Raw genomic sequence first — 25787 nt, forward strand, 5'->3', positions numbered from 1 at the left:
GCCATCAGAGCCTGAAGCGAGGCATTAACGTTCTGAACCTGAGCACAACCTGCATGACCAGGCACCTGCATGCAAAGCATGAACTGCAGTGGAGTAAACACCTTAAAACCAAGGAAGTCACTCAGGCTCCCCCTGCTACCTCTTCTGCTGCTGCCGCCTCGGCCTATTCTGCTGCTGCCGCCTCGGCCTCTTCCTCCGCCTCTGGAGGAACGTTGGCACCTGCCGCCCAGCAAACAGGGGATGTACCACCAACACCACCACCACCACCTCCGTCACCAAGCGTCTCAACCATGTCACACGCCAGCGTTCAGCTCTCCATCTCACAAACATTTGATAGAAAGCGTAAATTCCCACCTAGCCACCCTCGATCCCTGGCCCTGAATGCCAGCATTTCTAAACTACTGGCCTATGAAATGCTGTCATTTAGGCTGGTGGACACAGACAGCTTCAAACAGCTCATGTCGCTTGCTGTCCCACAGTATGTTGTTCCCAGCCGGCACTACTTCTCCAAGAGAGCCGTGCCTTCCCTGCACAACCAAGTATCCGATAAAATCAAGTGTGCACTGCGCAACGCCATCTGTAGCAAGGTCCACCTAACCACAGATACGTGGACCAGTAAGCACGGCCAGGGACGCTATATCTCCCTAACTGCACACTGGGTAAATGTAGTGGCAGCTGGGCCCCAGGCGGAGAGCTGTTTGGCGCACGTCCTGCCGCCGCCAAGGATCGCAGGGCAACATTCTTTGCCTCCTGTTGCCACCTCCTCCTTCTCGGCTTCCTCCTCCTCTTCTTCCACCTGCTCATCCAGTCAGCCACACACCTTCACCACCAACTTCAGCACAGCTCGGGGTAAACGTCAGCAGGCCATTCTGAAACTCATATGTTTGGGGGACAGGCCCCACACCGCACAGGAGTTGTGGCGGGGTATTGAACAACAGACCGACGAGTGGTTGCTGCCGGTGAGCCTCAAGCCCGGCCTGGTGGTGTGTGATAATGGGCGAAATCTCGTTGCAGCTCTGGGACTAGCCAATTTGACGCACATCCCTTGCTTGGCGCATGTGCTGAATTTGGTGGTGCAGAAGTTCATTCACAACTACCCCGACATGTCAGAGCTGCTGCATAAAGTGCGGGCCGTCTGTTCGCGCTTCCGGCGTTCACATCCTGCCGCTGCTCGCCTGTCTGCGCTACAGCGTAACTTCGGCCTTCCCGCTCACCGCCTCATATGCGACGTGCCCACCAGGTGGAACTCCACCTTGCACATGCTGGACAGACTGTGCGAGCAGCAGCAGGCCATAGTGGAGTTTCAGCTGCAGCACGCACGGGTCAGTCGCACTACAGAACAGCACCACTTCACCACCAATGACTGGGCCTCCATGCGAGACCTGTGTGCCCTGTTGCGCTGTTTCGAGTACTCCACCAACATGGCCAGTGGCGATGACACCGTTATCAGCGTTACAATACCACTTCTATGTCTCCTTGAGAAAACACTTAGGGCGATGATGGAACAGGAGGTGGCCCAGGAGGAGGAGGAGGAGGATGAGGAAGAGGGGTCATTTTTAGCACTTTCAGGCCAGTCTCTTCGAAGTGACTCAGAGGGAGGTTTTTTGCAACAGCAGAGGCCAGGTACAAATGTGGCCAGCCAGGGCCCACTACTGGAGGACGAGGAGGACGAGGATGAGGAGGAGGTGGAGGAGGATGAGGATGAAGCATGGTCACAGCGGGGTGGCACCCAACGCAGCTCGGGTCCATCACTGGTGCGTGGCTGGGGGGAAAGGCAGGACGATGACGATACGCCTCCCACAGAGGACAGCTTGTCCTTACCCCTGGGCAGCCTGGCACACATGAGCGACTACATGCTGCAGTGCCTGCGCAACGACAGCAGAGTTGCCCACATTTTAACCTGTGCGGACTACTGGGTTGCCACCCTGCTGGATCCACGCTACAAAGACAATGTGCCCACCTTACTTCCTGCACTGGAGCGTGATAGGAAGATGCGCGAGTACAAGCGCACGTTGGTAGACGCGCTACTGAGAGCATTCCCAAATGTCACAGGGGAACAAGTGGAAGCCCAAGGCCAAGGCAGAGGAGGAGCAAGAGGTCGCCAAGGCAGCTGTGTCACGGCCAGCTCCTCTGAGGGCAGGGTTAGCATGGCAGAGATGTGGAAAACTTTTGTCAACACGCCACAGCTAACTGCACCACCACCTGATACGCAACGTATTAGCAGGAGGCAACATTTCACTAACATGGTGGAACAGTATGTGTGCACACCCCTCCACGTACTGACTGATGGTTCGGCCCCATTCAACTTCTGGGTCTCTAAATTGTCCACGTGGCCAGAGCTAGCCTTTTATGCCTTGGAGGTGCTGGCCTGCCCGGCAGCCAGCGTTTTGTCTGAACGTGTATTCAGCACGGCAGGGGGCGTCATTACAGACAAACGCAGCCGCCTGTCTACAGCCAATGTGGACAAGCTGACGTTCATAAAAATGAACCAGGCATGGATCCCACAGGACCTGTCCGTCCCTTGTCCAGATTAGACATTAACTACCTCCCCATAACCATATATTATTGGACTCCAGGGCACTTCCTCATTCAATCCTATTTTTATTTTCATTTTACCATTATATTGCGATGCTACCCAAAGTTGAATGAACCTCTCCTCTGCCTGTGTGCTAGGCCTAAATATATGCCAATGGACTGTTGCAGTGGTGGCTGACATGAAGCCTGATTCTCTGCTATGACATGCAGACTAATTCTCTGCTGACATGAAGCCAGATTGTCTGTTACGGGACCTCTCTCCTCTGCCTGGGTGCTGGGCCTAAATTTATGACAATGGACTGTTGCAGTGGTGGCTGACGTGAAGCCTGATTCTCTGCTATGACATGCAGACTGATTCTCTGCTGACATGAAGCCAGATTGTCTGTTACGGGACCTCTCTCCTCTGCCTGGGTGCTGGGCCTAAATTTATGACAATGGACTGTTGCAGTGGTGGCTGACGTGAAGCCTGATTCTCTGCTATGACATGCAGACTGATTCTCTGCTGACATGAAGCCAGATCCTCTTTTACGGGACCTCTCTCCTCTGCCTGGGTGCTGGGCCTAAATTTATGACAATGGACTGTTGCAGTGGTGGCTGACGTGAAGCCTCATTCTCTGCTATGACATGCAGACTGATTCTCTGCTGACATGAAGCCAGATCCTCTGTTACGGGACCTCTCTCCTCTGCCTGGGTGCTGGGCCTGAATATATGCCAATGGACTGTTGCAGTGGTGGGTGACGTGAAGCCTCATTCTCTGCTATGACATGCAGACTAATTCTCTGCTGACATGAAGCCAGATTGTCTGTTACGGGACCTCTCTCCTCTGCCTGTGTGTGTGCTGGGCCTAAATATATGCCAATGGACTGTTGCAGTGGTGGCTGACGTGAAGCCTCATTCTCTGCTATGACATGCAGACTGATTCTCTGCTGACATGAAGCCAGATCCTCTGTTACGGGACCTCTCTCCTCTGCCTGGGTGCTGGGCCTAAATTTATGACAATGGACTGTTGCAGTGGTGGCTGACGTGAAGCCTGATTCTCTGCTATGACATGCAGACTGATTCTCTGCTGTCATGAAGCCAGATTGTCTGTTACGGGACCTTTCTCCTCTACCTGGGTTCTGGGCCTAAATTTATGAAAATTGACTCTTACAGTGGTGGGTGACGTGAAGCCTGATTCTCTGCTATGATATGAAGACTGATTCTCTGCTGACATGAAGCCAGATTGTCTGTTACGGGACCTTTCTCCTCTGCCTGGGTTCTGGGCCTAAATTTATGAAAATTGACTCTTACAGTGGTGGGTGACGTGAAGCCTGATTCTCTGCTATGATATGAAGACTGATTCTCTGCTGACATGAAGCCAGATTGTCTGTTACGGGACCTTTCTCCTCTGCCTGGGTTCTGGGCCTAAATTTATGAAAATTGACTCTTACAGTGGTGGGTGACGTGAAGCCTGATTCTCTGCTATGATATGAAGACTGATTCTCTGCTGACATGAAGCCAGATTGTCTGTTACGGGACCTTTCTCCTCTGCCTGGGTTCTGGGCCTAAATTTATGAAAATTGACTCTTACAGTGGTGGGTGACGTGAAGCCTGAATCTCTGCTATGATATGAAGACTGATTCTCTGCTGACATGAAGCCAGATTGTCTGTTACGGGACCTTTCTCCTCTACCTGGGTTCTGGGCCTAAATTTATGAAAATTGACTCTTACAGTGGTGGGTGACGTGAAGCCTGATTCTCTGCTATGATATGAAGACTGATTCTCTGCTGACATGAAGCCAGATTGTCTGTTACGGGACCTTTCTCCTCTGCCTGGGTTCTGGGCCTAAATTTATGAAAATTGACTCTTACAGTGGTGGGTGACGTGAAGCCTGATTCTCTGCTATGATATGAAGACTGATTCTCTGCTGACATGAAGCCAGATTGTCTGTTACGGGACCTTTCTCCTCTGCCTGGGTTCTGGGCCTAAATTTATGAAAATTGACTCTTACAGTGGTGGGTGACGTGAAGCCTGATTCTCTGCTATGATATGAAGACTGATTCTCTGCTGACATGAAGCCAGATTGTCTGTTACGGGACCTTTCTCCTCTGCCTGGGTTCTGGGCCTAAATTTATGAAAATTGACTCTTACAGTGGTGGGTGACGTGAAGCCTGAATCTCTGCTATGATATGAAGACTGATTCTCTGCTGACATGAAGCCAGATTGTCTGTTACGGGACCTTTCTCCTCTACCTGGGTTCTGGGCCTAAATTTATGAAAATTGACTCTTACAGTGGTGGGTGACGTGAAGCCTGATTCTCTGCTATGATATGAAGACTGATTCTCTGCTGACATGAAGCCAGATTGTCTGTTACGGGACCTTTCTCCTCTGCCTGGGTTCTGGGCCTAAATTTATGAAAATTGACTCTTACAGTGGTGGGTGACGTGAAGCCTGATTCTCTGCTATGATATGAAGACTGATTCTCTGCTGACATGAAGCCAGATTGTCTGTTACGGGACCTTTCTCCTCTGCCTGGGTTCTGGGCCTAAATTTATGAAAATTGACTCTTACAGTGGTGGGTGACGTGAAGCCTGATTCTCTGCTATGATATGAAGACTGATTCTCTGCTGACATGAAGCCAGATTCTCTGTTACGGGACCTCTCTCCTCTGCCTGGGTGCTGGGCCTAAATTTATGACAATGGACTGTTGCAGTGGTGGCTGACGTGAAGCCTGATTCTCTGCTATGACATGCAGACTGATTCTCTGCTGACATGAAGCCAGATTCTCTGTTACGGGACCTCTCTCCTCTGCCTGTGTGTGTGCTGGGCCTAAATATATGCCAATGGACTGTTGCAGTGGTGGCTGACGTGAAGCCTCATTCTCTGCTATGACATGCAGACTAATTCTCTGCTGACATGAAGACAGATTCTCTGTTACGGGACCTCTCTCCTCTGCCTGGGTGCCGGGGCCTAAATATCTGAGAATGGACTGTTCCAGTGGTGGGTGACGGGAAGCCAGATTCTCTGCTATGGAACCTCTCTCCAATTGATTTTGGTTAATTTTTATTTATTTAATTTTTATTTTAATTCATTTCCCTATCCACATTTGTTTGCAGGGGATTTACCTACATGTTGCTGCCTTTTGCAGCCCTCTAGCTCTTTCCTGGGCTGTTTTACAGCCTTTTTAGTGCCGAAAAGTTCGGGTCCCCATTGACTTCAATGGGGTTCGGGTTCGGGACGAAGTTCGGATCGGGTTCGGATCCCGAACCCGAACATTTCCGGGATGTTCGGCCGAACTTCTCGAACCCGAACATCCAGGTGTTCGCTCAACTCTAGCCACGGTCTTTACCAAACTCGACCTGAGGGCGGCATATAACCTGGTAAGGATCAAGGCTGGCGATGAGTGGAAGACCGCGTTTAACACCAGGACCGGTCATTATGAATCCTTGGTTATGCCCTTTGGGTTGTGCAATGCGCCCGCAGTCTTCCAGGAATTCATCAACAATGTTTTCCGTGACCTGTTGCAGCAGTGTGTGGTGGTCTATTTGGATGACATCTTGGTATATTCTGAATCCATGGAGGCCCACATTATGGATGTCAGACGAGTGTTGCAACGGTTACGAGAGAACAGGCTGTTCGGTAAGCTTGAGAAATGCGAGTTTCACCGATCCCAGGTAACCTTCTTAGGTTACATCATTTCCGCTGAGGGGTTCTCCATGGATCCTGAGAAGGTTTCGGCTGTCTTACAGTGGCCCCAGCCCAGTGGTCTCCGTGCCCTGCAGCGCTTTTTGGGCTTCGCCAATTATTATCGGAAGTTCATCAGGGACTTTTCTATGCTAGCCAAGCCTCTCACGGATCTGACCAGGAAGGGCAGTAATTTCCAGGTCTGGCCGCTCGAGGCCATCCGAGCTTTTGAGGCTCTAAAGTCCGCCTTTGTGTCGGCTCCGATTCTGTCGCATCCCAACCCTGGGTTGCCCTTTGTCCTCGAGGTGGACGCGTCTGAGACGGGAGTAGGCGCCCTCCTGTCTCAGCGTAGAACACCCGAGGGTCCTCTGCTTCCCTGTGGGTTTTACTCCCGAAAACTGTCTTCCGCGGAGTGCAACTATCAGATTGGTGACAGGGAGTTATTGGCCATCGTGCAGGCCCTTAAAGAATGGAGGCACTTGCTCGAGGGTTCGGTGGTTCCGGTTCTCATCCTGACGGACCACAAGAATCTGACCTACCTTTCTGAGGCCAAGAGATTGACACCACGTCAGGCCAGATGGGCTCTGTTCTTGTCACGTTTTAATTACGTGGTCTCCTACCTACCCGGTTCCAAGAACATCAGAGCGGATGCCTTATCACGGCAGTACTCCGAGCTGTCCGGGGAGGAGTCGATTCCGACTTCGGTCATACCTCCTAATCAGATCCTGGCCGCCATTCGCACCAGCCTGACCTCTCCCCTGGGTGAGCAGATTTTGGCGGCTCAATCTGGTGCTCCCTCTGGGAGACCCAACGGCAGGTGTTTTGTGCCTGAGGAGTTGCGCACTCGGTTGTTGCGAACCTACCATAACTCCAAGGCCGCGGGGCATCCTGGAAAGAATCAGCTGTCCTGGGCTGTTTCACGTCTGTTCTGGTGGCCTTCTCTACGTTCCGACATTGCCGCATATGTAGCGGCATGCTCCGTTTGTGCCCAGAGTAAGTCCCCTCGGCACCTTCCGTTGGGCCTTTTGCAACCCATAGCCACCGGGGAGCGCCCATGGTCATACCTGGGGATGGATTTCATTGTGGACCTCCCTGCATCCCGAGGCCATACGGTCATTCTCATGATTGTGGATCGGTTTTCCAAAATGTGCCACTGTGTTCCTCTCAAGAAGTTACCCTCTGCACAAGAGTTGGCCACGATTTTCGCCAGGGAGGTCTTCCGGTTGCACGGTTTGCCCAAGGAGATTGTGTCGGATCGGGGGAGTCAGTTTGTGTCCAGGTTCTGGCGCGCCTTTTGCTCCCAGTTGGGGATTCATCTCTCTTTCTCCTCGGCCTACCACCCTCAGTCCAATGGGGCCGCAGAACGATCCAATCAGGCCTTGGAGCAATTCCTTCGTTGCTATGTCTCCGATCACCAAGACAATTGGGTTGACCTCCTGCCTTGGGCTGAGTTTGCCAGGAACACGGCGGTGAACTCTTCCTCTGGGACGTCTCCCTTCATGGCCAATTATGGGTTCCAACCTGCCGTGTTACCGGAGGTATTCTCTCCCCAGGATATTCCGGCTGTGGAGGATCACCTTTCCGTCCTACGTGCTTCTTGGGTACAGATCCAGAGGTCCCTTGAGGTCTCTGCGCAGCGCCAGAAACTCCAGGCTGATCGCAGACGAGCGCCCGCTCCTTCCTACCAGGTCGGAGACCGTGTATGGTTGTCCACCCGCAACCTCAACCTTCGAGTGCCCACTCCCAAGCTGGCGCCTCGCTTTGTTGGTCCCTTCCGAGTGCTTCGCAGGGTAAACCCGGTAGCCTATGCCCTTGCGCTTCCTCCTGGCATGCGGATCTCCAACGTGTTTCATGTCTCCCGGTTGAAGCCATTGGTGTGTAATCGTTTCACTTCCTCGGTTCCTCGGCCCCGTCCGGTCCAAGTGGGCAATCGTGAGGAATATGAAGTGAGCAATATCCTGGACTCACGCCTGGTCCGCGGTCGGTTGCAGTTTTTGGTCCATTGGCGTGGTTATGGTCCAGAGGAGCGTTCCTGGGTTCCCTCCGCAGATGTCCATGCTCCTGCTTTGCTCCGAGCCTTCCACGCACGCTTCCCTCAGAAACCGTTCCTTACTCCGCGGAGGAGGGGCCCTTGAGGGGGAGGTACTGTCATGGTCTTACCTTCTCACTGTTCTCCTTCGTTTGACATGTGCTGGCGGCCATCTTGGTTTCTGGGTTTCTTGTAGCCTCCCACCCTGCGGCTTCTCCTTCCCACTGGGAGGAGCTGGATGCCTAGCTCATATATATAGGAGGTCTGTGGCTTCAGTTCCTTGCTTGGTCCTCCTGTGTTCACATGCTTCTAAGACTGCTGCTGCTTCTGGTTCCTGATCCTGGCCTCGTCTGACTACCCCGTTGGTTCCTGATCCTGGCTTCGTCTGACTACCCTGCTGGTTCCTGATCCTGGCTTCGTCTGACTACCCTGCTGGTTCCTGATCCAGGCTTCGTCTGACTACCCTTCTGGTTCCTGACCTCTGTCTACGCAAGACCCTGCTTCGGTTTAGCCATCCGTTTGGACTTTTGCTTACAGCTTGCTTTTCAATAAAGCCTTCTTATTTCCACTTATCTCTGTTGCACGTCTGGTTCATGGTTCCATGACACCCTGACAATAAAATCTTTTACTCCTCATCCCATGGCTCTCGGCACTTCGCTATTTGAAGGAAGCTGTGGCACTGGTTCGAGAGCTGCCTTCTCTTCAGTGTTTGCCTGCACACCGTTTTCATTGTAGGGTAATTGCAGCTTCCTCTCCCTTGAATGGGCAGTTGTTAATTATACTTAATTGCCCCTACATTGTACGTAGATGAAATACAGGTAAACACTAAAGAGAACGCAGCTCTTGCACTAGAGGAGGATGCAGGATTCTGATTGCTAAACTTCCGTCAGTCTAAAACTGCTGACTAGGGATGAGCGAACCCGGTTCGTACTGAATTTTGGGGAATTTTTCTGACCCGAACCCGAACATTTTCGTAAAAGTCCGGGTTCGGGTTCGGTGTTCGTCGCTTTCTTGGAGCTTTTTGAAAGGCTGCAAAGCAGCCAATCAACAAGCGTCATACTACTTGCCCCAAGAGGCCATCACAGCCATGCCTACTATTGGCATGGCTGTGATTGGCCAGAGCACCATGTGACCCAGCCTCTATTTAAGCTGGAGTCACGTAGCGCCGCCCGTCACTCTGCTCTGATCAGCATAGGGAGAGGTTGCAGCTGCTGTTAGGGCGAGATTAGGCAGTGATTAACTCCTCAAAAACACTTAAGTCAGTGATCGATCTACAGCTGTGGATGATTGAACTGCTGCTATTCAATTGCTCACTGTTTTTAGGCTGCCCAGAGCGTTTGTCAGTCACTTTTTTCTGGGGTGATCGGCGGCCATTTTGTGTCTTGTGGTGCGCCAGCACAAGCTGCCACCAAGTCCATTTAACCATCAATAGTGTGGTTATTTTTTTGGCTATATCATACATCAGGGGCTTGGCTGTGCTTGCTATTTTATTGAGGGGTGAAATACAATTGCCAAAATAGCAGTACCCTAAATCTGGTGTTTCAGCTGTGGCTAGCCAATTGTATAACTGTCTGCTGTCTGGCAAAGGATATATTTTTGTTCTGGGTTGAAATACAATTCCCAACTTAGCAATTCCCTAAATAATTTTTTTCTGCTGTATCAGGCCAACTTTAAATCTATCCATAAAAGGGTATATTAGATTGAAGGTGTTGATAGGGTCCTCCTCAATAACTTCACACACACGCTACTGTGCATTTCCAAGTCTAATTCTGTCCGTAAACGTATGCCTGTCACCCAGTGCCTAAATACTAGGCCTACTATTTATATTCAGCTAAATCTGTGGTTACTGCTGTGCCTGTATTAGTGTAATACGGTACCTGAATAGATAGCCAGATAGTGTTAGGTGTCTGTACAAAAAGGCCTGAATTTGAATACAATACATTGGGCCAAATAATTTTTTTCTTATTGTGGTGAACGGTAACAATGAGGAAAACATCTAGTAAGGGACGCGGACGCAGACATGGTCGTGGTGGTGTTAGTGGACCCTCTGGTGCTGGGAGAGGACGTGGCCGTTCTGCCACAGCCACACGTCCTAGTGTACCAACTACCTCAGGTCCCAGTAGCCGCCATAATTTACAGCGATATATGGTGGGGCCCAATGCCGTTCTAAGGATGGTAAGGCCTGATCAGGTACAGGCATTAGTCAATTGGGTGGCCGACAGTGGATCCAGCACGTTCACATTATCTCCCACCCAGTCTTCTGCAGAAAGCGCACAGATGGCGCCTGAAAACTAAGCCCATCAGTCTGTCACATCACCCCCATGCATACCAGGGAAACTGTCTGAGCCTCAAGTTATGCAGCAGTCTCTTATGCTGTTTGAAGACTCCGCTGGCAGGGTTTCCCAAGGGCATCCACCCAGCCCTTCCCCAGCGGTGAAAGATATAGAATGCACTGACGCACAACCACTTATGTTTCCTGATGATGAGGACATGGGAATACCACCTCAGCACGTCTCTGATGATGACGAAACACAGGTGCCAACTGCTGCGTCTTTCTGCAGTGTGCAGACTGAACAGGAGGTCAGGGAGGAAGACTGGGTGGAAGACGATGCAGGGGACGATGAGGTCCTAGACCCCACATGGAATGAAAGTTGTGCCACTGACTTTCATAGTTCGGAGGAAGAGGCAGTGGTGAGACCGAGCCAACAGCGTAGCAAAAGAGGGAGCAGTGGGCAAAAGCAGAACACCCGCCGCCAAGAGACTCCGCCTGCTACTGACCGCCGCCATCTGGGACCGAGCACCCCAAAGGCAGCTTCAAGGAGTTCCCTGGCATGGCACTTCTTCAAACAATGTGCTGACGACAAGACCCGAGTGGTTTGCACGCTGTGCCATCAGAGCCTGAAGCGAGGCATTAACGTTCTGAACCTTAGCACAACCTGCATGACCAGGCACCTGCATGCAAAGCATGAACTGCAGTGGAGTAAACACCTTAAAACCAAGGAAGTCACTCAGGCTCCCCCTGCTACCTCTTCTGCTGCTGCCGCCTCGGCCTCTTCTGCTGCTGCCGCCTCGGCCTCTTCTGCTGCTGCCGCCTCGGCCTCTTCCTCCGCCTCTGGAGGAACGTTGGCACCTGCCGTCCAGCAAACAGGGGATGTACCACCAACACCACCACCTCCGTCACTAAGCATCTCAACCATGTCACACGGCAGCGTTCAGCTCTCCATCTCACAAACATTTGAGAGAAAGCGTAAATTCCCACCTAGCCACCCTCGATCCCTGGCCCTGAATGCCAGCATTTCTAAACTACTGGCCTATGAAATGCTGTCATTCAGGCTGGTGGACACAGACAGCTTGGTGGCGCATGTGCTGAATTTGGTGGTGCAGAAGTTCATTCACAACTACCCCGACATGTCAGAGCTGCTGCATAAAGTGCGGGCCGTCTGTTCGCGCTTCCAGCGTTCACATCCTGCCGCTGCTCGCCTGTCTGCGCTACAGCGTAACTTCGGCCTTCCCGCTCACCGCCTCATATGCGACGTGCCCACCAGGTGGAACTCCACCTTGCACATGCTGGACAGACTGTGCGAGCAGCAGCAGGCCATAGTGGAGTTTCAGCTGCAGCACGCACGGGTCAGTCGCACTGTGGAACAGCACCACTTCACCACCAATGACTGGGCCTCCATGCGAGACCTGTGTGCCCTGTTGCGCTGTTTCGAGTACTCCACCAACATGACCAGTGGCGATGACGCCGTTATCAGCGTTACAATACCACTTCTATGTCTTCTTGAGAAAACACCTAGGGCGATGATGGAAGAGGAGGTGGCCCAGGAGGAGGAGGAGGAGGAAGAGGGGTCATTTTTAGTACTTTCAGGCCAGTCTCTTAGAAGTGACTCAGAGGGAGTTTTTTTGCAACAGCAGAGGCCAGGTACAAATGTGTCCAGGCAGGGCCCACTACTGGAGGACGAGGAGGACGAGGATGAGGAGGAGGTGGAGGAGGATTAGGATGAAGCATGTTCACAGCGGGGTGGCACCCAACGCAGCTCGGGCCCATCACTGGTGCGTGGCTGGGGGGAAACGCAGGACGATAACGATACGCCTCCCACAGAGGACAGCTTGTCCTTACCTCTGGGCAGCCTGGCACACATGAGCGACTACATGCTGCAGTGCCTGCGCAACGACAGCAGATTTGCCCACATTTTAATGTGTGCGGACTACTGGGTTGCCACCCTGCTGGATCCACGGTACAAAGACAATGTGCCCACCTTACTTCCTGCACTGGAGCGTGATAGGAAGATGCGCGAGTACAAGCGCACATTGGAAGACACGCTACTGAGAGCATTCCCAAATGTCAAAGGGGAACAAGTGGAAGCCCAAGGCCAAGGCAGAGGAGGAGCAAGAGGTCGCCAACGCAGCTGTGTCACAGCCAGCTCCTCTGAGGGCAGGGTTAGCATGGCAGAGATGTGGAAAAGTTTTGTCAACACGCCACAGCTAACTGCACCACCACCTGATACGGAATGTGTTAGCAGGAGGCAACATTTCACTAACATGGTGGAACAGTACGTGTGCACACCCCTCCACGTAATGACTGATGGTTCGGCCCCATTCAACTTCTGGGTCTCTAAATTATCCACGTGGCCAGAGCTATCCTTTTATGCCTTGGAAGTGCTGGCCTGCCCGGCGGCCAGCGTTTTGTCTGAACGTGTATTCAGCACGGCAGGGGGCGTCATTACAGACAAACGGCGCCACCTGTCTACAGCCAATGTGGACAAGCTGACGTTCATAAAAATGAACCAGGCATGGATCCCACAGGACCTGTCCATCCCTTGTGCAGATTAGACATTAACTACCTCCCCTTAACCATATATTATTGTACTCCAGGGCACTTCCTCATTCAATCCTATTTTTATTTTCATTTTACCATTATATTGCGGGGCAACCCAAAGTTGAATGAATCTCTCCTCTGTCTGGGTGCTGGGGCCTAAAAATATCTGACAGTGGCCTGTTCCAGTGTTGGGTGACGTGAAGCATGATTCTCTGCTATGACATGAAGCCTGAATCTCTGCTATGGGACCTCTCTCCTCTGTCTGGGTGCCGGGGCCAAAATATCTGACAATGGACTGTTCAAGTTTTGGGTGACGTAAAGCATGATTATCTGCTATGACATGAAGCCTGAATCTCTGCTATGGGACCTCTCTCCTCTGTCTGGGTGCCGGGGCCTAAATATCTGACAATGGACTGTTCCAGTTTTGGCTGACGTGAAGCCTGATTCTCTGCTATGACATGAAGCCTGATTCTCTGCTGACATGAAGCCTGAATCTCTGCTATGGGACCTCTCTCCTCTGTCTGGGTGCCGGGGCCTAAATATCTGACAATGGACTGTTCCAGTTTTGGCTGACGTGAAGCCTGATTCTCTGCTATGACATGAAGCCTGATTCTCTGCTGACATGAAGCCTGAATCTCTGCTATGGGACCTCTCTCCTCTGTCTGGGTGGCGGGCCTAAATATCTGACAATGGACTGTTCCAGTTTTGGCTGACGTGAAGCCTGATTCTCTGCTATGACATGAAGCCTGATTCTCTGCTGACATGAAGCCTGAATCTCTGCTATGGGACCTCTCTCCTCTGTCTGGGTGCCGGGCCCTAAATATCTGACAATGGCCTGTTCCAGTGGTGGGTGACGTGAAGCCTGATTCTCTGCTATGACATGAAGCCGAATTCTCTGCTATGACATGAACCCTGATTCTCTGCCGTCATATGAAGCCTGATTTTCTGCTATGGGACCTCTCTCCTCTGTCTGGGTGCCAGGGCCAAAATATCTGACAATGGCCTGTTCCAGTGGCGGGTGACGTGAAGCCTGATTCTCTGCTATGACACGAAGCCTGATTCTCTGCTATGGGACCGCTCTCCTCTGTCTGGGTGCCGTGGCCTAAATATCTGACAATGGACTGTTCCAGTTTTGGCTGACGTGAAGCCTTATTCTCTGCTATGACATGAAGCCTGATTCTCTGCTGACATGAAGCCTGAATCTCTGCTATGGGACCTCTCTCCTCTGTCTGGGTGCCAGGGCCTAAATATCTGACAATGGACTGTTCCAGGTTTGGCTGACGTGAAGCCTGATTCTCTGCTATGACATGAAGCCTGATTCTCTGCTGACATGAAGCCTGAATCTCTGCTATGGGACCTCTCTCCTCTGTCTGGGTGCCGGGGCCTAAATATCTGACAATGGCCTGTTCCAGTGGTGGGTGACGTGAAGCCTGATACTCTGCTATGACATGAAGCCTGATTCTCTGCTATGACATGAAGCCTGATTCTATGCTATGACATGAAGCCTGATTCTCTGCTATGGGACCTCTCTCCTCTGTCTGGGTGACGGGGCCTAAATATCTGACAATGGCCTGTTCCAGTGGTGGGTGACGTGAAGCCTGATTCTCTGCTATGACATGAAGCCTGATTCTCTGCTGACATGAAGCCTGAATCTCTGCTATGGGACCTCTCTCCTCTGTCTGGGTGCCGGGGCCTAAATATCTGACAATCGACTGTTCCAGTTTTGGCTGACGTGAAGCCTGATTCTCTGCTATGACATGAAGCCTGATTCTCTGCTGACATGAAGCCTGAATCTCTGCTATAGGACCTCTCTCCTCTGTCTGGGTGCCGGGGCCTAAATATCTGATAATGGACTGTTCCAGTTATGGCTGACGTGAAGCCTGATTCTCTGCTATGACATGAAGCCTGATTCTCTGCTGACATGAAGCCTGAATCTCTACTATGGGACCTCTCTCCTCTGTCTGGGTGCCGGGGCCTAAATATCTGACAACGGCCTGTTCCAGTGGTGGGTGACGTGAAGCCTGATTCTCTGCTATGACATGAAGCCTGATTCTCTGCTATGACATGAAGCCTGATTCTATGCTATGACATGAAGCCTGATTCTATGCTATGACATGAAGCCTGATTCTCTGCTATGGGACCTCTCTCCTCTGTCTGGGTGACGGGGCCTAAATATCTGACAATGGCCTGTTCCAGTGGTGGGTGACGTGAAGCCTGATTCTCTGCTATGACATGAAGCCTGATTCTCTGCTGACATGAAGCCTGAATCTCTGCTATGGGACCTCTCTCCTCTGTCTGGGTGCCGGGTCCTAAATATCTGACAATGGACTGTTCCAGTTTTGGGTGACGTGAAGCCTGATTCTCTGCTATGACATTAAGCCTGAATCTCTGCTATGGGACCTCTGTCCTCTGTCTCGGTGCCGGGGCCTAAAAATATCTGACAGTGGCCTGTTCCAGTGTTGGGTGACATGAAGCATGATTCTCTGCTATGGGACCTCTCTCCAATTGATATTGGTTAATTTTTATTTATTTTATTTTTATTCATTTCCCTATCCACATTTGTTTGCAGGGGATTTAACTACATTTTGCTGCATTTTGCAGCCCTCTAGCTCTTTCCTGGGCTGTTTTACAGCCTTTTTAGTGCCGAAAAGTTCGGGTCCCCATTGACTTCAATGGGGTTCGGGTTCGGGACGAAGTTCAGGTCGGGTTCGGATACAGAACCCGAACATTTCCGGGAAGTTCGGCCGAACTTCTCGAATCCTAACACCCAGGGGTTCGCTCAACTCACAGAACCAGATTTCCCTTTTACATGTAACTAATTCACAGACTCATAATTATCTTACATTATTTATTGTGTGACCTGGAAATAAATCAACTGTGTACTTCTATTTAATAATTAACATTCACATGGTTTCCAGCGCCATGGACTGGTGAGCGCTTACACATTACAGTATATTGATTTGCTCTTTGTCTTTTATGCATATAATTATAAGAATTGGGACTCCAGCTCAGGGCACACACTATGCATGATCCATAGATTTCCATTCATGGTCATATTACAATAAGCGGTATTAAAATTCCTAATAGGAATACTCCCATTGCCACGCTGAGTCCGCCACTGCTCTTCTACTATTCGAGTCCTCTGTTATTACAAAGGTCAATGTTGCAGCACAATACAAAGCGTGAGTTTCCAAGTTCATCTTGATCACTGGGTATACAGGTCGTACGTGTGGAGCAGCCACGGATCACAATTTCGTTCCCTTGGAATGGGAAACCTAAATATAAAATATAAACATTATTCCATTTCCAGGTCATTTCCAGCAGTCAGGATGTATGGGCGATGCAGTGTCAGTATACTGCATGTGCACACTTGCTTAATATTCAAATATCAAAAATTAGAGGGTTCCTCATGGGAAATCAGTAACATAACAATATATTATAACTGTCCATGCTATATATATATATATATATATATATATATATATATATATATACAGACGTGGACAAAATTGTTGGTACCCTTTGGTCAATGAAAGAAAAAGTCACAATGGTCACAGAAATAACTTTAATCTGACAAAAGTAATAATAAATTAAAATTCTATAAATGTTAACCAATGAAAGTCAGACATTGTTTTTCAACCATGCTTCAACAGAATTATGTAAAAAAATAAACTCATGAAACAGGCATGGACAAAAATGATGGTACCCCTAGAAAACACAGAACATAATGTGACCAAAGGGACATGTTAATTCAAGGTGTGTCCACTAATTAGCATCACAGGTGTCTACAACCTTGTAATCAGCCATTGGGCCTATATATATGGCTCCAGGTAATCACTGTGTTGTTTGGTGATATGGTGTGTACCACACTCGACATGGACCAGAGGAAGCAAAGGAAAGAGCTGTCTCAAGAGATCAGAAAGAAAATTATAGACAAGCATGTTAAAGGTAAAGGCTATAAGACCATCTCCAAGCAACTAGATGTTCCTGTGAGTACAGTTGCACATATTATTCATAAGTTTAAGATCCATGGGACTGTAGCCAACCTCCCTGGACGTGGCCGCAGGAGGAAAATTGATGACAAATCTAAGAGACGGATAATCCGAATGGTAACAAAAGAGCCTAGAAAGACTTCTAAAGAGATTCAAGGTGAACTTCATGCTCAAGGAACATCAGTGTCAGATCGCACCATCCGTCGTTGTTTGAGCCAAAGTGGACTACATGGGAGACGACCAAGGAGGACACCATTGTTGAAAACGAATCATAAAAAAGCAAGACTGGAATATGCCAAACTACATGTTGACAAGCCACAAAGCTTCTGGGAGAATGTCCTGTGGACAGATGAGACAAAAATCGAAGTTTTTGCCAAGGCACATCAGCTGTATGTTCACAGACGAAAAAATGAAGCATATCAAGAAAAGAACACTGTCCCTACTGTGAAACATGGAGGAGGCTCTGTTATGTTCTGGGGCTGCTTTGCTGCGTCTGGCACAGGGTGTCTTGAATCTGTGCAGGGTACAATGAAATCTCAAGACTATCAAGGAATTCTAGAGAGAAATGTACTAGCCAGTGTCAGAAAGCTTGGTCTCAGTCGCAGGTCATGGGTCTTGCAACAGGACAATGACCCAAAACACACCGCTAAAAACACCCAAGAATGGCTAAGAGGAAAAAATTGGACTATTCTAAAGTGGCCTTCTATGAGCCCTGACCTCAATCCTATTGAGCATCTTTGGAAGGAGCTGAAACATGCAGTCTGGAAAAGGCACCCTTCAAACCGGACACAACTGGAGCAGTTTGCTCATGAGGAGTGGGCCAAAATACCTGCTGAGAGGTGCAGATGTCTCATTGACAGTTACAGGAAGCGTTTGATTGCAGTGATTGCCTCAAAAGGTTGCGCAACAAAATATTAAGTTAGGGGTACCATCATTTTTGTCCATGCCTGTTTCATGAGTTTATTTTTTTACATAATTCTGTTGAAGCATGGTTGAAAAACAATGTCTGACTTTCATTGGTTAACATTTATAGAATTTTAATTTATTATTACTTTTGTCAGATTAAAGTTATTTCTGTGACCATTGTGACTTTTTCTTTCATTGACCAAAGGGTACCAACAATTTTGTCCACGTCTGTATATACAGGGAGTGCAGAATTATTAGGCAAATGAGTATTTTGACCACATCATCCTCTTTATGCATGTTATCTTACTCCAAGCTGTATAGGCTCGAAAGCCTACTACCAATTAAGCATATTAGGTGATGTGCATCTCTGTAATGAGAAGGGGTGTGGTCTAATGACATCAACACCCTATATCAGGTGTGCATAATTATTAGGCAACTTCCTTTCCTTTGGCAAAATGGGTCAAAAGAAGGACTTGACAGGCTCAGAAAAGTCAAAAATAGTGAGATATCTTGCAGAGGGATGCAGCACTCTTAAAATTGCAAAGCTTCTGAAGCGTGATCATCGAACAATCAAGCGTTTCATTCAAAATAGTCAACAGGGTCGCAAGAAGCGTGTGCAAAAAACCAAGGCGCAAAATAACTGCCCATGAACTGAGAAAAGTCAAGCGTGCAGCTGCCAAGATGCCACTTGCCACCAGTTTGGCCATATTTCAGAGCTGCAACATCACTGGAGTGCCCAAAAGCACAAGGTGTGCAATACTCAGAGACATGGCCAAGGTAAGAAAGGCTGAAAGACGACCACCACTGAACAAGACACACAAGCTGAATTGTCAAGACTGGGCCAAGAAATATCTCAAGACTGATTTTTCTAAGGTTTTATGGACTGATGAAATGAGAGTGAGTCTTGATGGGCCAGATGGATGGGCCCGTGGCTGGATTGGTAAAGGGCAGAGAGCTCCAGTCCGACTCAGACGCCAGCAAGGTGGAGGTGGAGTACTGGTTTGGGCTGGTATCCTCAAAGATGAGCTTGTGGGGTCTTTTCGGGTTGAGGATGGAGTCAAGCTCAACTCCCAGTCCTACTGCCAGTTTCTGGAAGATACCTTCTTCAAGCAGTGGTACAGGAAGAAGTCTGCATCCTTCAAGAAAAACATGATTTTCATGCAGGACAATGCTCCATCACACGCGTCCAAGTACTCCACAGCGTGGCTGGCAAGAAAGGGTATAAAAGAAGAAAATCTAATGACATGGCCTCCTTGTTCACCTGATCTGAACCCCATTGAGAACCTGTGGTCCATCATCAAATGTGAGATTTACAAGGAGGGAAAACAGTACACCTCTCTGAACAGTGTCTGGGAGGCTGTGGTTGCTGCTGCACGCAATGTTGATGGTGAACAGATCAAAACACTGACAGAATCCATGGATGGCAGGCTTTTGAGTGTCCTTGCAAAGAAAGGTGGCTATATTGGTCACTGATTTGTTTTTGTTTTGTTTTTGAATGTCAGAAATGTATATTTGTGAATGTTGAGATGTTATATTGGTTTCACTGGTAAAAATAAATAATTGAAATGGGTATATATTTGTTTTTTGTTAAGTTGCCTAATAATTATGCACAGTAATAATCACCTGCACACACAGATATCCCCCTAAATAGCTAAAACTAAAAACAAACTAAAAACTACTTCCAAAAATATTCAACTTTGATATTAATTAGTTTTTTGGGTTCATTGAGAACATGGTTGTTGTTCAATAATAAAATTAATCCTCAAAAATACAACTTGCCTAATAATTCTGCACTCCCTGTATATATATATATATATATATATAATTGCCTTGGTAATATTGAAGCAGTGGGAATAAAAAACAGCATAAAAAATATACACTCCCAGTTTAATACATTATTAGGAAGAGATCACTAGATTGGCAGTGTTTGGGGTAAACTTCGTGCCCATTGCGGTGCCCTCAGTTTGTCTGTACAGGTGGGATTAAAATATAAACTCTTATTTTATTCCAGCAGAAATAAAGTCCCTTGTTTGAGCTGCACTGCTGTTGGTGTATCTGACGATGATTTCTCTACACAATGAAAAATGATGATAAACAAGCCAAATTAAGTTGGTTTCTAATCCATGTCGTTAACCACATAACCAAAACAACATTTTTAGCTCCTCGTAGACTCTCAAATTTCTGTCTCCAAAACCTTTTGGAAGCTGATCCTGCTCCCAATAAAACATTCTGTAGGAACATTATAGATAATAAGTGTGTAAATTTTTAGAATCGTTATATTTTTGTTATATTATATCTCGCTAGCTTTAGTTTTTTTAAATATATGTTTTACATCCTTTGTTTCCCGCGATGTTATAATACTAATACTGCTTATACTGTAGCTTAGTGCGGAATGAGAACTCTTTGTCTGCTGCATAGGTTATGTATATTAGTAAGTTCTTATGGTCTGATGAATTTTTGAATGTGGACATGTACTTATCCTATCTAAAATACTGCTGTAATGGGAAGCCGGCGACGTGCTCTCCCTCCGCAGCCCCGCTGGCATCCCGTGCAGAGTGAGGAGCGAGGACGCGGCCAGTGTCCTCGTCTCCATGTCAGCAATGGGGCAGGGAGGACCCGGCCGCGCCCGCCTCCTCAGCATGGCCGGCGTCCTCTATCCCCTAGGAAACGAGCTGCAGAGGTACTGAGCGCCGAGAGCGATGATTCGGCGCTCAGCTGTATGGAGGTACGGGAGACGAGTCATGTGACTCAGTAATTGGGATTTAAACAGGCAGCCTGCTGGCCACTAGTTGCCTGTGATTGGTCTTGCTTCCCTCACCAGCATATTGTTATATTGTGTACTATGTGTGTTTTGACCTCGGCTTTGTCTTTGACCTCGACCTTGTGACCTTGTGTTGACTCTGTTATTGTGTTTCTGCTTGTGCACCTGTGTGACCTTTTGGCTTCTGACTTCGGATTGTGTTGACTCTGCTATTGTGTTTCTGCTTGTGTACCTGCGTGACCTCCTGGCTTTGACTTTTGCTTCCTTGACTTTGTTCCAGTTTCCTCTTATCTTCTCTAGGCCCCTGCACGTATCTAGCTAGGGACTGCCGCCAAGTTGTACGCCGTCGGTTAGGATGTGCCGTGCAAGTAGGTAGGGTCAGAGATCAGGGCTGCACTCTTCCCCTCTATCCGTGACAACCGCGCTGGAGAACGTCCTGATGCTTCTTCTTTTAGGCAGTTTTTTGTGTACACTATGGCCACCCAGGAGCAGAATTTATAATAAATTAGGGACTCTTTTTTTTCCTGGGCGAGGATGGTTTCAGACCTGGCAGCTGACGGAGGAAACACTCACCTACATCTGGGCTCAGCACCGTCGTCTTGCACACACTATCGGTGGCAGTGCAGTTCTTCCGGTCGGTACACTCTGAGCTGAGCGTTTGATCCGGGCAGAAGTAACAAAGTATTGATCCGCCTTAAAAAGACAAATGACAAAGACGTTAAAATAAGAGAAGAAAAAAAAAAACACACAAAACAAGCAACTGCCTAATGCATAGTGAATAAACTTTGCATTTACAGTATATTGTTTATTCCTCTGTCACATCCAGAGCTGCATTCACAATTCGGCAGTTACATCTTGCCCTATACTTGAACCACATCCAGAGCTGCATTCATAATTTGGTAGGCACATGAAATCTTTCCTGTCAGTCACATCCAGAGCTATGTTCTCCATTTACCGTAGCAGTTACCATGCCTTATACATTAGGCACAATGATAACTGTGGTCACAGTTAGACATTTACATTATGCCTTATATTGCAATTGCATCTAGAGGGGATTTCCCAGTTCAGTAGTTAAATCAGATCTTAAACTATAATCCACGGGGTGCACAACCTTTTTAGGTCTGGGGGCAGCATTGTCACATCGCACTATTTCAAGGGGCCACAAAAATAAAGTTAACCATCGCTTGTTTGCATCGGCCTATTACACGGGCTAATGCAAAGTGACTGGGGAGGAATGATCACTACCACAGTCATTCCTCTCTCTTCTATCGATTATCAGCAGCACATTCCTGATTACAAAATGAGACATGCTGATGATAATTATACATCTTTCATCCTGATAAAGTATGTAAATCAGCCAATAAACAAGTGATTCCTTGTTTATCGGCTGATCACATGATTATACCGCCAGATATCAGGAATGATCGCTCCTACGAACACTTGTTCCCAGCAATTGTCCTAAATATCGTGCCGTGTAACAGGGGCTTAGAGATTTCCTGGTAAAAAAAAAATCCCCAAGTAAGAAATATAAAAATAAAAATGTTAAAAATAGAAAAAATTAAATAAAATAGACATATTTGGTATTGCCGCATCCGTGACGGTCAGCTCTTAAAATATATCACATGATCGACCCAGTCCGATAAACACCATAAAAAAAATATATAACTGTCAAAAAAAGCTATTTTTGTCACCTTACATCACAAAAAGTGCAACAGCAAGTGATCAAAAAGGCGTATGTCCCACAAAATGATACCAATAAAACCGTCACCTCATCCCGCAAACAATGAGCCCCTATATAAGAAAATCTCTCAAAAAAAAAAAAAATATTGCTCTCAGAACATGGACACATTAAAACATCATTTTTTTTGTTTTAAAAATGCTATTATTGTGTAAAATATAAATAAATAAGAAAAAGTATACATATTAGGTATCGCCACATCCGTAATGATCTGCTCTATAAAAATGTCACTTGACCGAACCCCTCAGGTGAACACTGTAAAAATAAATAAATAAATAAAAACTGTGCTAAAACAACCAATTTTTTGGTCACCTTGCCTCATAAAGTGTTATAATGAATGAACAAAAAATCATATGTACCCAAAAATAGTACCAATAAAACTGGCACCTTATCCCCTAGTTTCCAAAATGGGGTCACTTCTTGAGAATTTCTACTGTAAGGGTTCATCAGCGGGGCTTCAAATGGGACATGGCATCTAAAAACCTTGTGGAGTTCCTTTTCTTCTGCGCCCTGCCGTGTGCCCATACAGCAGTTTATGACCACATGTGGGGTTTTTCTGTAAACCTCAGAATCTGGGTAATAAATATTGAGTTTTGTTTGGCTGTTAACCATCGATGTGTTAAAGAAAACATTGGATTAAAATGGAAAATCTGCCAAAAAAGTGAAATTTAAAAATTTTATCTCAATTTTCCTTTAATTCTTGTGGAACGCCTAAAGGGTTAACAAAGTTTGTAAAATCGGTTTTAAGTAACTTGAGGTGTGTAGTTTCTACAATGGGGTCATTTATGGGGGCATCCACTATGTAGGCCCCACAAAGTGACTTCAGACCTGAACTGGTCCTTAAAAAGTGGGTTTTGGTAATTTTCTTAAAAATTTGAAGAATTGCTTCTAAACTTCTAAGCCTTCTAACGTCCTAAAAAAATAAAATGACATTTCCAAAATGATGCCAACATAAAGTAGACATATGGGGAATGTTAAGTAATAAATATTTTAAGAGGTATCACTTTCTGTTTTAAAAGCAGAGAAATAGAAATTTAGAAAATTGGTAAATTTTGGTAAATTTGAGATTTTTTCCTAAATAAAGGTGAAATATATTGACTCAAATTTATGACTATCATGAAGTACAATGTGTCACGAGAAAACAATCACTAAATGACTTCAATAAGTAAAGGCGTTCCAAAGTTATTACCACATAAAGTGAGATATGTCAGATTTGCAAAATTAGGCCTGATCAGGAAGGGGGCAAATGGCCCAGATGGGAAATGGTTAAGTAAAGAAAGACATATGTATTGATACCAAAAGACCTGGTTACTGACTCCACCATTCACCAGCCATTTCAATGGCACTCCTGCCTTGCAGCCAAACACCCAACATGAAGAGCACCCCAAATAACACCAGGCCAGAGCTTCAACTTCAGGGAGTGCCCCAAGAAAAGAAAGGGTACACTCTCCTGTCACTGCTCGGCCCCAGGGAGAGTCAAAGGGAGAGATCACCATAACCTCCCTTCGGGCCATAACTACCGCCCCCATCCTCTTCCATGCACTCGCCAGCGGTCCATTGCACATCTACAATTCTGCAATTTTATTGTGTTGTATAATTCAGTCATTTTCAGAGCTGCACTCCCAGTACCTCAGTCATATGCAGAGTTAAAGTCACTATTTGGCAGTTACATAATGTCCTATATAGCAGTCATAGCCAGAGCTGTATTCACAATTCAGCAATCACATCCATACCATTTGCTGCATCAGCCCTGGCCATCAAGTGATACATCATTTGTCCGATATAATCTAGAGCTGCTGGGTCTTACCAGACCAAGGACAACTCTGTAATGTTGCCACTGCTCTATTCTGATATTTCCCAGGTACAAAAATAAATCAATGTATAACTGAATAAATAAATAAATCTAGAAATAAAATGTATGTTACAATATCTAAAAAAAATCAAAAATTTTATAATAATAATTAGAAAACCTTAAACAAATTAAAGTGAAATCATAGAACACCCGCTTCGACCTAAACTATCAGTAACAAAAAGGGAAACCCTCATTTCACTACAAATATACACTATTCAAAATCAAAAAGAACAAAGTATTAAACACCCTTAAACACACACCCAAAGATGTTTTCATAAAATTTTATTATATTATCAGATTAAATAAAACAACACCAAAACCCCAAATAAAGTTATATCCATCGTATCCACATGTATATAAAAACCCTCAACAACATCTGGTCCTTAACGGGGAATGAAAGGATTAATAAAAAAAAATAATAATAATTTGGATATTTGTAAGAAGTGACGCAGCTCCTGTTCTGGTACAAAAAAGCTCCAAATGATAGACGATGTGTGAAGCCGGCCTGATATTTGCAGGTGATGATATTGGAAATCAAGGGTGAGGATGACCACCAGGGAGAAGATGGATGGAGTCAATTACATTATGGAGAAGTCTGAAGACCCAAACACAAGACAGGGCATTTCGGAGAATTACTGGTTATATAGTGTCCAACCATCATCTTACCAGTCTGAAAACACAGTGCCAGAGCCACAAGGAACATCCCAGTAGTTGTCATGTTGATGTCTTAATGTTGAGGCACAGAAGTCCTAATAATGAGCTAGATTCTTGGCTCCTCTGGAATCTTCTAAGAACCTCTCGCCTTGGAGGACTTGATGATCTGATGATGGAAAGGTCTCCTCCTCTATTTATAGATATTAAGGAGAAAGCTCCTCCACATGTCGGCAGTGATAACAGAGTTAATTAAATCATTTATGCTCTTGTGAGCCTGTTACAAAATTGACATAATTAAAGGTAGGACGCCCTGGAGACGCCATTGACTCCTGGCACAGAACACACTGTAATGTTCATCCACTCAGGTGTTTTAGGTTGCTATAAATCACCCCCCAGGGCATAAATGAACTGTCAGTTTACTTCCTACTAGAGATGAGCGAACACCTGGATGTTCGGGTTCGAGAAGTTCGGCCGAACTTCCTGGAAATGTTCGGGATCCGAACCTGACCTGAACTTCGTCCCGAACCCGAACCCCGTTGAAGTCAATGGGGACCCGAACTTTTCGGCACTAAAAAGGCTGTAAAACAGCCCAGGAAAGGGCTAGAGGGCTGCAAAAGGCAGCAATATGTAGGTAAATCCCCTGCAAACAAATGTGGATAGGGAAATGAATAAAAATAAAAATAAAATAAATAAAAATTAACCAATATCAATTGGAGAGAGGTCCAATAGCAGAAAATCTGGCTTCACGTCACCCACCACTGTAACAGTCCATTGTCATATATTTAGGCCCCGGCACCCAGGCAGAGGAGAGAGGTCCCGTAACAGAGAATCTGGCTTC

The 25787-nt window shown here is 47.1% G+C and overlaps 1 protein-coding gene across 1 annotated transcript; it reads right to left on the reverse strand.

Moving 5' to 3' along the window:
- Positions 1–15880: 15880 nt before the first annotated feature.
- On the reverse strand, positions 15881–25139 carry LOC122939198 (ly6/PLAUR domain-containing protein 2-like). Its single transcript, XM_044295224.1, has 3 exons — positions 24962–25139; positions 21279–21398; positions 15881–16321 (listed from the first exon to the last, which is right to left on the reverse strand). The coding sequence occupies exons 1-3, from the start codon at positions 25011–25013 to the stop codon at positions 16176–16178; spliced, it is 318 nt and encodes a 105-aa protein (XP_044151159.1). The 5' UTR covers positions 25014–25139; the 3' UTR covers positions 15881–16175.
- Between the last annotated feature and the right edge of the window lie 648 nt (positions 25140–25787).

Source organism: Bufo gargarizans, chromosome 5 (assembly GCF_014858855.1).
Source record: "Bufo gargarizans isolate SCDJY-AF-19 chromosome 5, ASM1485885v1, whole genome shotgun sequence".
Lineage (NCBI taxonomy): Eukaryota > Metazoa > Chordata > Amphibia > Anura > Bufonidae > Bufo > Bufo gargarizans.

What these genes read in the sequence shown, in the direction of transcription:
- LOC122939198 (XM_044295224.1), bottom strand. Translation starts at nt 25,013, where the DNA reads ATGACAACTACTGGGATGTTCCTTGTGGCTCTGGCACTGTGTTTTCAG. An exon ending in GGCACTGTGTTTTCAGACTG is followed by an intron (nt 21,399 to 24,961) that starts GTAAGATGATGG and finishes TGTCTTTTTAAG; the next exon opens with GCGGATCAATACTTTGTTAC. An exon ending in GGTGCTGAGCCCAGATGTAG is followed by an intron (nt 16,322 to 21,278) that starts GTGAGTGTTTCC and finishes TTTTATATTTAG; the next exon opens with GTTTCCCATTCCAAGGGAAC.